The 15,267-nt window shown below is 41.8% G+C and overlaps 1 protein-coding gene across 3 annotated transcripts in view; it reads right to left on the bottom strand.

The window, feature by feature from the left end:
* Positions 1-6,836: 6,836 nt before the first annotated feature.
* LRP6 (LDL receptor related protein 6) overlaps positions 6,837-15,267 on the bottom strand; it is a 126,648-nt gene continuing 118,217 nt past the window's right edge. For all 3 annotated transcript variants that reach the window (XM_049822152.1, XM_049822150.1, XM_049822153.1), the window contains 4 exons: positions 13,919-14,149; positions 12,552-12,688; positions 11,249-11,346; positions 6,837-9,442 (listed from right to left, as the gene is read on the bottom strand). In XM_049822152.1, coding sequence (XP_049678109.1) covers positions 9,151-9,442; positions 11,249-11,346; positions 12,552-12,688; positions 13,919-14,149 — 758 coding nt within the window. In that variant the 3' untranslated portion in view covers positions 6,837-9,150. The remainder of the gene's footprint in view (positions 9,443-11,248; positions 11,347-12,551; positions 12,689-13,918; positions 14,150-15,267) is intronic.

The following is a 15,267-nucleotide window of genomic DNA, read 5'->3' on the forward strand; positions in this document are numbered from 1 at the left end:
CAGCATGCCCTTTCTTCCCCACTCTCATCCCGTACCAAGATGGGGGGGGTTGGCAAGGACGGGAAGGTGTTTATGTGTCCTGTTCTCCCACATTTGATCTCTCCTCCCTGCTGGAGTACTGGGGCTGTAGGTGGGATGGCAGGAGAGGCCTCTCAACTCGTCTCCTCTGCTCCCTCCTCAGCTGATCTTGTCTGGCCCCACAGGAGTCAGACCCCTTAAAGATTATTTTATTCCTAGCACAGATGGGGTGCAGGAAACACAGGACTCCCTGCTTTTCTGCCAGACTCCTCTGGCTCTTCGCCCTGAACTGCCCAACCTGTTCCTTTTCTCCACCCTTGCCAGGCTGTTCCCCCTGGGGTCCCTGCCACACCAGCCAGGCACGTCACTCTTACACCAATGCTGAGGAGCAGCTGCCGTGCTCCTGAGTGACTTCAGAGAGCCACCCATAACATTACCCTTCCCTCTTATTGCCACAGGCTTCCAGGACTCTTCCTGTATCCTATATTCATCTTTTTTTATGCTCTCCTTTCCTAATCCCCCTCCATGCACATCCTCAGAGAGGAACGAGGAGCCTGGAGCACAAGCACTACACCCTCCTTGAACCTCTCCTTTCTCCCCACGGTCCTTCCAGCCGCATCTGCCCATCTCTGATGTGCAACGTTTTCCTACTACTCTTTCCCTGCATGGGCAACTGGCCCAGGAAACTGGGAGCAGCTCTCACGGCACTTGAGCTGCAGGGGAATGCCGCTGGGCTTTCCTCTTGGGACAGCCGAATGCCTTACCACGGGCTCCTGGCACCCCTGTAGCCATGAGAGCCACCTGTAGCTCTTTATTTGGGAAACCACCAGCAGGGATCATCAAGGGTTTGAAACGCGTTGCTCAGGGCAATGCAGGGCAGCTTGGTGGTGGGTCACTTAGTCATTCCTCTCCAGCCAAGTCCTCTGCAGGTCAAGGTGCTTACTGGTTTCCTTGGCAAGGAGACAGGGCTAACAATTTTGGCAACACTGACAAACAGAAAACACTTACCACGCGAAATCCTTCCATATCCTCAGACCTGAATGATATCCGTTACACGTCCTCAGAAAAGCAAATGTTGTCGTTTCTGCAGAGCATTCCCCTTAAACTCATGAAAAAGGTTATCTTGCTGTGAAAGCAAAGCTGCGGTGAGATCACTGCTCTGCCACACACCGAGGCAGGTAACCCAGGCAGCAGACCTTTCCTACTACACAGTTTCTTTATGCAACAGAGCGTGCAAGCAGGAGAGGACCGGCAGCTCCCAATCTTTCCTATAAACAGGGAATTTGCATTTAGCTGCCATCATGGATCTTGTGGTGATCAAGGGCAAGGTAAAGCTTATTTACCCAGACACATAGTTTCTACAGAAGAAATAAGTTTGTTGTTGTTATTGTTTTACTTTTAAAAAAAGTCACTAAGCCCAGCAACTTATGTTCCCCACCTGATGCACCAGGAAAAGGGATGCAGGAATAGCTGCCGCACATAGCACATTTGATACAAGGTGAAACTTCCCCTTGTCAGATACCGGCTTTTCAGTAGGCAGTTCTACCAAACATACCTTGATTCCCATGCAGAGGTTTCTCAGCTAGCTACAAAATCTCTGTGAAAACAGGCTGAACACGTCCAGCAGTTTCCCTCCAGGAACAAGCATGTGATTACACATTCTCACCTTCTTAGGGAAGTGCTGCCAATACTGGCAGATGCAAAGGAAAAAAAAAAAATAATAAAAAAAATCTTATTTTTATGCTCTTAATGAAGGGTTCTTCCCACTACCAAAGCAAAGACGCAGTGTGTTATCCCTCCTCTAGTATAAAATGAATGGCAGGATTCCAGCGCTCGCTGTCACCTCTGCTTGTGTGCACATGTGCAAGGAAAGACAGACTCACGTGAAGGAAATAAATTCTTTTCAGACTTCCAAGTGGTCTTTTCTCAGACATGCAAGGAATATTTTTTTGAATGATGGAAAATACCCTAGTGTCCCTTACTATGGCTGCTGCCCTTTGTTGCCTGGTAGGCAGGATTTCAGCAGCTCTGCCATCTCTGGAGGCCTTGGTAACTGGCACAGACAAGACACATGGTGGAGCTGCAGCTGAAACACAACTTACTTCTGTTTCCTGAGCTACACTCTCACTCTAAAGAGTATTTTTTGTTTAAAGATTTAACTCAGGTAGCTCATTGACAAGGCTGATCCTGCTCTTTGTGGTGTCCCTCCATACCACCTCTCTGGTATGCGCTTTGAAGAACGGAATTTGAGATGCACCCTGATGCGTAACAGCTCTATCTGCAAAAGACCAAGATTCAGGGAATCCAAAACAATATGAATGCTGTACACAAACTTCTACTGTATTACAACTGCACAGACTGTGTAGAAAAGGTAGCCACCATCATTCACAAAAAAAAAAAAAGGAAAAAAGAAAAAAAAAAAAAGAAGAGCTGGTGAGCCTTTTGTAGCCCAGCAGCAATTCACAACTGGCATTTTTAGAGAAAAACACAGCACCCAGCAGCTTCAGACTAATGGCTCATTTTCCAAGGCAGAATAAATATAGCATCTTGAAATAAAATAAGCACAGCACACTAGCTGAGAACGCGTAGCATTTATTTTTACAACATTTTGTGAAACTGATAAATGTAGGCCCTGTTTTACTGACATGGGCAGTGATATGTGTCTTGTCCATGCCTCCATGTAGAAAAACTTGAGCTGTAGAAGAATCTTAGTATAGCCACATCCACACTAATACAAAGCCATACTTTTTTCCACAACCAGTGGATGCAAGTGGAGCGGGAATTCCTGTGCTGAGCTTCTAAATTCAGAATTGCTTCCTACCCAATTACTTGTTACAGCAATAGGATAGGGCGGTGGGGGAATTTCTTTCACATTTTAAACACTTGGCTCTTTGCAAACGTTTCGATACAAACTGAAAGATCAGCAGTCTCCAAAATAATCACCAGGCATCTCTAGTCTGATAGGAATTTATTTGGTAAAATTGTCTGGTTTGTATTATCCTATAAACCAATCTAAGTGATCAATAATGGAGGCTTTTGGCTTTAAAATGTATCCAGTTGCATTGCAGAATAAAGGAAATCAACAGAACTGCTTGAAGTCAACGATGTATTTCAAGCAAACGCATCAAAGTTTGCAGAGTCTGCCTACAGCATCAGGAAACTGAGCACTTTCTGGCTTTTATGGAGAGCGAAAGACACACACGGACTTTTACCTTTAATTACCTGTCCTCCAGATGCCAAAATAAAATGAAGACTACCTCTCCTTTTCACTCTTAGTTTTATTATAAAAATCAACATTTCATTTGTTACAACTCAGTTTATAGTAATAATTGGAAAGGATCTTTGTACAAGGTTTATATACACGTTACAAGTAAAGCACTTTATTTTACAAAAAAAAAGTTAGTGAATGAGTGAATAGGGCTGACCAAATGTTGGTCATTATAATATAAATACATCCTTGCAAAGCACCGTCGTACCAAAGTTGATGAACAAGAGACACCAGCTGGCTTTAAGACAATGACAAACAGTGATTAAAGCTTACAAAAAAGAACAAACAAAACAAAAAACAAAAACAAGATTAAAAAAATCTGAAAGCAGCACCAGATCCTTCACTTGCAAACAAGGCTAGTTCAGCTTAAGCCTGGTGGTATCCTCTTTACAAAAAGACACTTTCATTTTTCCTCCCTGACTCTTAACTGCCTGGCTTAAGGCTACAGCCATTTTAATCAGGACTTCAAAGCCGCTCCTTATTCATGTAAAAGAGGGGAACAAGACTGCTTTCCAATAGTTTCATCATAACAATCACGCTTTGCGCTACTAAGACAATCTGTGGCCCGAATCGAATATGGACAGTTTACTTAGCCTGCCCTGCACAGATTTGGAGTGGATCACCCAGTCCCTATAAAATACTATGCTGGCATCATCCACTGAGCTGCCCTTTTTTAAAAATTGCCCATTTTGGATAACTACTATATTTTATTTGACTTCTTTTAGAAAGAAATGGAATATTTTCCAGCCATTTCCAAGCTATTAGGTCATTCTGAACTTATTTTTCAAGGTGTATCTGTCACCTGCCAATTAAGTGAAAGGTTAATTTTCAGGCTATAAACCCACCCAAATGCAATTAAAAAAAAAAATCTCATGGCTAAGAAAGCAATTTCTGAATAACAATGTTCAAATTATTTTTGCACCCAATAAACCAGCTATTTTTTTGTTGTAGAAATAATAAGTCATCTGCTACATGCACAGTACACGTTCAAAAGCAGATTCTGTCTGTAACAATACTGTGTGACAAACCCGCTCAAGACAAAAAAGTCAGGAAAAAAGTGATTGATTACTTCTTAAGAGATATTTTGAAGAAGTCATTCGATGCAACAGCATGCGTGACCAGGGAGTTCTATAGTTCAAGCAGCTCCCCCCAGAATGGTGGTAATCAATTAATTCAAGGAGATTTGCCAAGCAGTAAGGAATGGAAATACTCAATATTCAAGACAGTGGCCTTTTCTTCATCTTAGCACAAGCTTAACTGCTTTAAAGTAAAACAAATGAATCTCTGCTTTAGACTCACCAATCCAGCCATTTCTAGAAAACGGGCTATAATAAATAGAGATGCAATGCACAACTGGAAACCAGAACACCACCAAAGCCCATTAGTGCAATAACTAGGGATTTTCTGCATGCACCTTCACTTGCATTGGATTGTAGCACCTGCTGTGTAAAGCAGTTTGGGTGGAATTTTCTTCATAATTACACTAGGACTACAACTGATTGATTTTTATGTGCCTACAGGAAACAGAAGAATTTTACTCATCTGCAAAATTAACTCAAAAAGTAGGGGAACAGTATAAAAAAAATGTGCTGCCTCTCCTGTCTGGTAAGACAGAGCATTAACTATTTGGGTTTAAAGTAGTAAGTATTCTGTTGTCCGTCCTGCAACCTGGCCAAAAGAAGTCCAGCTTACACAAGACAGCAGGACAGCATCCTGCATTAGCCCTCAAAGGCAGAGACTGAACCTGAAATGGGGCTGTGTGAATGTGTATGCACAAGAGAGAAAATTACTAGCTTTGGGTAAATTCACATTATCAAAGACATGTATACCTGCATACATATACTTGTACACGCACATGGGGGGAAATGTTATGGCAGTAATCTGGAATTTACAAGACTGAAAGTTACAACTCACAGCAAAATGAATCCTTTGAAATCAACCGGAACATTTGCATATTTTGCATTATTGTAAATCTTTAATTTAATGTATACACATAGGTTGCATGAATTTATATTCATGGAAACCATTCTTTATTTCAAATGCAAATGCTATGTGCATGTTCCACTTATCGTATCTAAGTTCTTTTCAAATAAATATCTGGTATCCAAAAGCAGTGGAGAAATGAGGAGTGCTCCTTAGGAAGGTATGAAATGCTTGCAGTATGGCATGGCAGGTATGATTTTAAAAGGCAAGATTAGGTCTCATTAATGTTGCCATTTAAACGTGCCAAGCTCCTGTCGAACAGGCAAAGGTTAGTTTTCAACAAATTATGCTGTAATGTCCTTTTTGGTTTTTACACTATAAAGGACTGTTCCTTTCCTGATTGAGCATGCCAGCTATTTCCATCGCCAAACAGCCAGCTATGAACACTTCTCATGATCTACATAGAGGAGAAAGTGCACAATAAGTACTTGTGTTAGTGCCTCCCTGTGTATGTACCCGATGCCATAAGATAAGGACATTTGTGCTTAGCTTAAAAGACAAAGAGCAGTTTCTTTGACATCAATGAGACTACCTCCATGCTAATGATACAAACCCACTTTAGGCATCTCCTGAACTGACATGTGTGTTATCTACAGTCCTAATATCTCAGTTAATTTGAGAAGTGGGAGAAAGTATGACCTTCACTGAGGGAAGAAGAGAATATGAATCAGGACTGGCTCAGTGGCAGAGAGGAACAGAGAGAAACTGTTCAGTCTCCATGTTCAGTCTATAGTTTATCCACGGGGAATGCATGAGGTGTACATACTACTTGCATCAATGCTTTTGTAATTTGGAGATCTTCCCAGATCATCAATTCTTTCAAAATTTTGCTCTACATTTACTGGAAAAATACATGTACTTGCAAAGGCAGATCACAGCTTCCCACTAAACAAATTCTTTGGTTAGTCCAGATGAGAAACGGCCTGCTCTCTCTCTATGCTGGTCATCTTCAGTGGAAAAACATAGTCTGTCCACTCTCTCCCTCTTCACGTGAAACTCCCGGAAGCGGATCACTCAAAATTATCTGATGCACAAACTGAAACACACGTATCAAAAAGACTTGATCAAATCCTACACTGAATTGTATGTCCACCCCATTGACGTCAGTTGAGTTATGCGTGGATGTAAACTAGCACAGAAGGCAGGCAGCAGATCCATATGCAGAGAACATTTTTCTCCTAAAATACTCTTGCTGTAATTAACACACTTAGCGAATTTACCTGCAAGAAGTCCCCTCCAAGAGGAAGGCTTAGTGAGGCAGGCCAACCACACCAGAAAGAGGATACCACTCCTTAAGCTCAACCACCTTACAGTTTTTCAAACAGAAATTGGCACACTGAAAAAAGTATTTTGCAAGAAGAGACCATTGCCATCGCAGTACAAGCACTTGGACTGAGATACAACAATGCAATATTCTTCTGAGTTCATTAGTGCAAGTTTCCACATGTGAACCCCACACGGAATGCTGCACATGAAAAAATGTAAACAACAGAGAAGTTTCTAATTCTCGTCGGCGTGCCAGCCTCAACACCCCCCGCCCCGACACACCTGCCCTCCCCCCCTTCATATAAATGGTTTTGAGTTCCCTTATAGTTCACAATACTCTCTCCTCAACATCCATCCTGCTGGAGAACACAAACAAGCTTCTTCACCAGCAAGGAAGAGCCAGAAGAACAGCTACCACGATTCCTAGATACCTAGAATGAAGCTGGGCAAAAAACCTTAGTATGCCAGATCCAGAGATCAACTGCAATAGCCCGGAGACCACCATGGCTTTTTAAAGTTTCCTCAGGTATCTTGGACTCCTAGAAAGACCCTTTATTACAGCTGGAATCCCAATGCTGTGGTTTTCCTTGGAGCCAAAACCAAGTGAGACTCCAGTACTCCAGATGAGCGGCAGCACTAGTAAGAATTACTTGTCGCTAATTCTGTCAACAGCATGAATTAAAGCCCATGCCACATTTTCAGATCATTTCTCTTTTAGTCGAAACTGGCTGCGAAACAAGCAACAGAGAACAATAAAACCCAAATGGCACCTCTGAAGAGTCGCTACACCCATACTATGGCCAAAGGCTAGGAGGCAGAAGCTCCTCAGTACCTTTGTTTTTAGAAAGAAGACTCAGAGGGCCAGCCTTTGAAGGCATTGAGCACCTTCAACAGATTTGATGTCAACAGAAGGTGCAAATGCATAATGCTATCTAAGATCAGGTATACTGCGAGCTCCACTACAGTCAAAGCAAATTCAAAACACTGCACTGGACTCGAAGAGGAGTTAATAATATCCTAGGTTGCCCCTCAACCTACACAAATAATGTTTTCACTTGATTATATACTCTCCTGTCAAAATCACCATGGTGAGGCTGACAGGAGAAGGGGCTAAATATGATAATATACAAAAATAGAGATGCGAATATAAAATGGTTTGGTTAAGAATATCTTAAAATTTGACATTCACAGCGGTTAATACTAAAGTATTAAACTCACACCACGCAAAAGAGGAGGTATGTCCAAATCATACTGAGAAAAACTGGCTTTACCTAACACAAAGAAATCATGAGCAGTTAATACAGCACGGGAACCCCTTCCAATGATCAAAACATCTATTTTTTTTATGGACAGTTGCTCCACTGAAAGTTAAATGCTTCCTTACTAGGAAAAAAATAATATATATATATTTATATATATGATTTGTATACTGTGATATTAATATACACTGAAAGTACTGCAAGGATATATTATTCATTTACAGTAAAACTAACAATCCATGGTTAAATTTATAGTTTATAAATATGCTGTCTATATTATATGCGGTATAAAAATATTTGACGTTTTGTGGGCACTAGGTCAAAATAAGGTTTTCTTTTTTAAGGGACTAAAAATCATTCAGGTATATGCATATTACCCTTGTCAATTACGTGAAAATCGTACTGACCTGGTACAAAACAGAATCCTACTGTGTTGGCAAAATGAAGAAGGTAACGTATAGCATGGTACTCACTGCACAACAAGGCTAATTAGGAGAAAAAAAGAATTTACAGCAGCCAAGTTCTAGCAGTACTTTAAATAAGGATATGACTTAAAGTGACGTGGGCAGGAAGAAAGGATGCAGAAGATATGGGAAAAGCTAAACACGAGAAAAAAGCAAACTTCAAAATATACCCAACAGAAATCATTGAAATTCCAGAAGCAAAGGGAGAACTCTAAACACTCTAGTTTGGTAAATGCATTAAGATAAAACAGAGGTGTATTCATTTAAAAAAGTGTGTGATTATTTTTCTGGATTCACTGCTACGATTGCTGTATTCCTGTAGAAAACAAAGCCCTTTGTGTAAGGTTAATATCTGTCCTGACTGCGTTTTCAAGTTTAACTTTAGTTGCTGGCCCCCCGTAGTTAACATAGAGGTTATTTGGCTACTTCCAAGTATCTATGGTATACTGCTCTGAGACGGACTTCTTTATTATTAGTTACTTTTAAACATTTTTGGTATTGACAAACCCCACATCTCGCCTCACTGGACAAGTAACACATCCCGGTCCTTCCATTTCCTTATGTGCTCAGTCACTTCACTGGATTAAGGCATGTTTTTGTGTTCCATTTGCAAAAATAAAAACTTTTTGTACAAATGTCTGGGTTCTTTTATACAAAAATTTTTCTTCTTATGGCACAAGCAGCAGTTGCTGTTTAAGAAAATATATAAATATCCTTTTTTTTTTTCTTCTGTACAAATATCTTCAGTATTCCTCCACCCCATTTAATAACATTTAACTGTACACTGTCCTACCTCATCCTTCGCCGAGAGCTCCCTCCCCCCTCCCCAGTAGAACATTTTGTATTTACACTTTCACGGCAGAGGCAGATAACGGGGTGGGGGGGCTACCCCTCATGAGGAGTCCGTGCAGGGGGACGGTGGTGGCGGGTAGAGATGGTGAGAGTAGCTCCGCTCTGTGTATGGGGAAGGCGGGCAGCTTTCGTAGTTCTCCTCCGCCGACAGGTACTGGCTGCGTGGAGTGGGTGGCGGGGGGACGGGCTCTGAATCATAGTTCAAGTCACTGGTATAGCCCTTGGCCGTCGCTGCCGTGACCCTTCGGCTGGGGGCATAGTCACTGTCACAGACATCCGTGCTGCAGGGCGTCGTGGGAGGTGCAAAATGCCGGTAGCTGTAAGGCCTGTAGCTGCAGCGGGGAGATATATGGGAAAAGCATCAGCATATAGAAAGACGGTGCATTTCAGGTGATGCATCCACGAACAAGTGAGCGGCAGGGAAGTCAAGGTGGAAATGGAGAGCAGGTCGACCTCTCTGCAGTAGACACACAGCATCACGCTCTTCTTTCTCTTACACCACAAACTCACTAACTCCCCTGCAGAAGGCCCGCCTTTGCACTACAGCATCAGGCAAATTATAGCAACTAGTAAAAGGGATGCTGATTACTAATTACCTACAGACAACAGGCTCCCTAAGGACTTACCTGAGGTAGAAAAGGTTGCTCCGAAGGCAGTGGGGCAGGAAGAGCACGGCGGGGGACGGACGGACATGGAATTAGCTGTGTGGCTAATTACATGGAGAAGATATTCTGTTTTCATTATGCAATCTATGGGTACAAACTTCCAAGCCCAGTCAGGGAGACTGAAAATCGCCTGGCACATTCATAGCAGTCAGGAGAATTGCTTGCCAGAGCAGTAACTGGGATGGAATTCCCAAAGGCTGCTACCACAAAACATCTTTTAAAACGAGCCCAAGACAGTTTAAAGAAAACAAATGAAAGGGAGGTGCTTGGTAGCTACAATTATCAGCACCACAGTCAGTTGTTCAGGGCAGTTGGGAAGGCAGCTCCTCTATATTCAAGTCACAATGTTAGGAAAGACGGGAAGATCAGAAGCAGCAAGGCCAGCGTTTATTTTTGGGTGGGGGAGCATTCGGAAAGCATTCAACCCTATGCTACATCCCTAATACCATTTATAATACTAAAAGTCACATCAGCTAACCAGCGATCAGCATGATTCATGCTGGTGCCAAAATTTGGGTTTCTTTCATTAGAAGATTACTCATCATTTTAAAAGATTTTTCATATGGCTGCAAGGGATCATTATAAACATCTGGTCTGACCTTCTGCACAACAGAGGCCATATTTTCTGCTAATGGAGAAGAGATGTCTTTTCAGCCCCAGAGACCTCATTATCCAAAAGCCCCCAAAGGCTCTGTGTTAGGGAGGCATTTCTTTCAAATAGACAAATACAGCGCTCTCTTCTCATTGACCAGCTCTACTAGTGATTTGGGAGGGGAACCTTTACACCCTTGGGTGGTAGATGTCTCTTTATTTTTGGTAACTATTTAAAAAATGGTAATGTACTCTAGCATCTTACAGGGAAGGTAAGAAAGATACATTCAAGGAAACAGCGATAAAGCTTGCGTGCCCATAAATATTAGTCAGAGAAAATAAGCAAAAGGTTAGCAACCTTTTTCAGATATTAACCCTTAGTATGACAAACTAGAATTTATGTGTTTTACCTCGGCCATAATATTAATGTTACTTCTGACTTACTAGCCTTTATATTCCCAATCGTCCTCTACATGGTGTGTGCCTATCTTTTGTGATGATTACACAGCAAATTATTTATGACAGAAGCCTAAAAAAAGGCAGGGTTCACTCCAGGGTAAGTACTTTTGGCTCAGTTATCATGGTACCAGGATCCTTTTGGCATTTAGCTAATTTTGTGATGAGTGTTGTCACTCCCCCTAAAGCAATATACCCAAGAGGTGTACCACTAACCCACTTACTGTACAATTTACCTCAAACAGTGCTGCACTTACACGCACGCTTCAGTGACATGATACATGTGAACCCATTTAAGCACCTGTTTTAATGCTCGCAAAATTAGGGCCTTTGATTGCAATTCTTATGGAGCAGAGGCTGTCTTTATTCTGCATTTTTTCCACTAACGGCTTTGATCCTGACAGAAGCTATTGTAATAGTAATTACCTGTAGGATCTATGGGTGGATGGGCTGTTTGAAGAATAACCGAATTCCATGGTATAATGTGAACGTTCAGTAGCTGGTGATGGTGGTGGGTTCAAAATCTAAGGGGGGAAAAAAAAAAGAAAAAAGCCGCAGTTTAAAAAAAAAAAAAGATATGAAGGAGACTTAAGAAAACATCAGTTTATAGATTTTCTTTTTTAGTACTGTTTAATACAAACCTTAAGTTAAGAACTGCATGTGTACCACCCCCCCCCCCCCCAACAACAAAAAGGATTTTTCTACTGTTTATTCCCCAGTTCTTTAACAGACATTGGAAATGCTGCTTGTTACCATTTCCACAGAAGCTATTACTAAGCTCTTCTCAAAAAACGCTGACTGATGTTGCTATTTTGACATACCCAGTGCTGAAAAGTAAAGTTGAAGCTAGCTGTTCAATCCCAGATTGTCACTAGGGATAGCACTGCCCTAGGCAAACTGGCAGATGGCTGCTCCTGCTAGCTGTAGTCCCAAAGTATTATGCTGTTTATAATATTTGCAGCATGCTGTCCGAGGCAAGCATTTCTTCCCTATATAGGCATGCTCTTACTGTATAAACAGTATTTTGATTAATTTAGAGATATAACATGATGGGTTGATTCTCAGAACTGAAAACAGACAGTTGAAGATTTCAGCCTGCACTGACCGAGCACATAATTCTTTTAACACCCGATAGTGGCTTGGTGGACTTCATACGAAAGTATCTAAAACAACCACCACTGATGCTAGCAGTAAAGAGACAGGGAGCCCTCTAGGGCTAGTAGCAACTTTTATATAGCATCTAGCGCAGCACACTACCCACTTGTGACTAGAGGAATGCTATGGAGTTGCAAGACATTTATTTATCTGTCACTTGCAAGACACATGAGACACAACTTCATTTTAATTCCTCGACAGGTCTATACAGAATCAACCATAGTTTTACCTCCAGAGGCACACAGTAGAGCGTAATGAAAGGAGATTGCCCCGCCAGAGCTGATCAACATTTATATGGATTTTTTCATCTCCCCTGATGTTCAATCTAACATCTTTTACTGGCACTGGGCACTCTCACAACTTTTTAAAGTTAACAGAAAATTCCTATACTGTTTTGGAAGAAGACAACCTCCTCTCCCTTCCCTTCCAAAATCACTTACTCCATATTCAAACAAGTTTATTGGGCTAGAAATTTAAAACAAAACATTCATCTGTCAATTAACTATCCTCAGAAAGACACTGGCACTTCCCTGAAAGTTATTAAAGGTTTATGAATAATAGTAGAATGACTTACTGGAGGAAAGTAAGTGCCTTTGGTACTTGAAGAACTACTGGAAGAGGCTCCAGTGACATGGGCCCTGTCGTAGGGTGGCCCGCTGCTCCCTCCCATAATGCTGAGGGAGCTGATCACAGATTTACCTCGAGACATCCCTGAAGAACAAAGATGTATATCAGTATTCAATTCTTGGAGGCAAAGAGAAAAGAAAGCTTAAAAAAACCCCAAACAAACCTATACGGGCAACTCCTAAAACTTAAAATTAATCTTCCTGGTATTAAGAGCAAATTCAGTGCTCCTTGATGGACAACTGGAATGAAGAATGTCAGGGAATAAACATGTTGGTTTAGTGTATCAGCTGCTCAACTGCAGGGCTTGGCACTAGGCTATACTAGAGCTGCGTGAAGAGAAACAGATTTCTTTCACTTGAACGGCTGGAAAAGACTTGAGGCAACAGGCATTCAGGCACTATTTCTATGCCTCAGAATAAAACATGAAACCGACTCTGACCACCTCAACTGAGCAACTGAAATTTGTGCGAGAGAATAGAGGGTTTGTGTTCTTTCATTTCCACACCATTAAGTGAGCTTTTGCTACTGGACTGAAGCATGGTGGCAGAGAGTCCAAGCGGGAAACGGAGAGGTATGCCGCTGTGCTCAAAATAATGGTGAAAATATTGCTCAAAGACTCTCTTTGTGAAAGCAGGTTATTACAGAAAGCAAGGACATTTGGTGCATTATTTTAACCCTGTAACAGCTTCACAGAACCTCTGTGTTCTAACTGGAACCTGCTGGATCCAAAGCCACAAGTATGTATTTAATCAATATGTACAGAAGCAATGCATATCAATGAAGTGCAACATTGCAGTCAAGTCTTTCTTTTTAAGCAGCAGTAGCATCATGTGCTTGGATTGGTGTTGGAAACTTCATCATCGAACGAAATAAGCTGAGACCACAGTGGTCTGGTCATTACAGACTTTACAAGTAGTTTCATAAGCATACATTCTACAAATCTAACAGGAATAATTACATAAAGTCCCATGAATATAACTCTGTGTAACTTCACCCTGTACTGTCATGACACCTTGTTGATGCTGTAACAGTCCAAAAAGAGGACTGGTAGCAAAGGAAGAGAACTCCCACAGTACGTGTATCTATTTGAGCTTATGGTTCTGCTAAGTATCTAAATGCTCGTGAATAGCATCGGTAAAATAGCAGTTCATTGTTATAAAGAAGGATGGCAAAAAGCCTTGACAGTCCTGGCTTCCAACAGTTTCCAAGAAGTATGCATCCAGAACAGACATCTCCCATGCATACATGCAGAGTATCCTCAGCTACAGCTACGTGGTGCCAAAGAGCAGGACAAGGATCACACCATTTACTCACCAGGAAGAGACCCTGACAAAGAGCTTGGGTGAGGCACATAACCAAGAGGTACAGAGGCTGGTCCATGCACCACATAATCATTGGTCATTGTTTCCCCATCTCCCTTCATGCGTGGGCACAGAACCCTCTGGCAGATGAAATACATTGCTCCAACAACAAAAACTGTAAGGATCACACCAATGATGGAGCCTATTGTGTTGTTGGGCTGTGGTGCAGGCTCCTCCGTTGTGTCTAGAAGGAAAAAGGAAAATGAGACAGTGTAAGTTTATCCAACAGCTTCATGTACCAACATCAGCTTTCCTGACATCTTTCCACACAGGAAAAATAAAAGCCTCCTCTTCTGTAGGCAGACAACAGATTTCAAATTAATGTACGGGAGGAACAAACAGGCACTGGGACAGGTCTGTTTAAAGACTCAGTGTCCAGAAGGGCTTCCTGTGCACAAGAGGACCTCCACACATGCAGAGAGGTTTTTGAATCACAAATGACAGGAAGCGAACAGTACATGCATGTGCAGGGGGGTTGATGAAGAAGGTCCTGATCTTGCTTCATGCTGACAGGCAGGGCTATCCTTTGAAACTGATGAACAAGACCTGCAGCCGTGACTCTAGATAGCACTGTGCGGGGGACTCCAGTTATGCTTTTTCTCGTTATTGAAGACAATGACAACTACTTTTCATGTTACCTCATCACATAAGCACCTAGGTTATCACTCAACGTAACAGACTGGCACTCCCTTTTCTCAACTGAGAGACATTCAGTTACACTGAACAGTAAAGGTTATGCACCAATGATGAATTTTGGGTTTCCTGCTATTTATTAAACTACCTAACCTACTCAGCATCTGACCCACACTGATGGTTACAGATATAGCTGAGCACCAGCTTCAGAGGTGCCATCCTTACGAGGAATCTGTATCTGAAATGATTATTCAACTAGTCAAAAATGAGTGGCTTTCCCTACAATACCAATTCTAAGCAATGACATTTCTGGGAATAACTGGCAACCCCCTGCCTCTGCTTCATGAATTTGACAAGAAAAGCAGACTTAAAAGTATTTTCCTGTTCTAGTCAGTGTTTTACATCTTACCCATTACTGCAAGTCTTTTCCTCAACACATTTTCTTCTCCCTGAACACCAAACCCACACTTTAACCAGCTTGTCACAGTCTACAGAGATAAGTAAACAGACTTCTGATCATACTGGAAGAGGGACAGTGACAACTGCAATCTTACTCTGGGTGGGCTAATTTTCCATCCTCTGTTACCAAACCAGAAAATATATGAACTATAATGCAGATAACTATACATGTCTGTGATAATGTCACTAATAACTTGGCAGCATGACAGA

This window comes from Accipiter gentilis, chromosome 18 (assembly GCF_929443795.1).
Source record: "Accipiter gentilis chromosome 18, bAccGen1.1, whole genome shotgun sequence".
NCBI lineage: Eukaryota > Metazoa > Chordata > Aves > Accipitriformes > Accipitridae > Astur > Astur gentilis.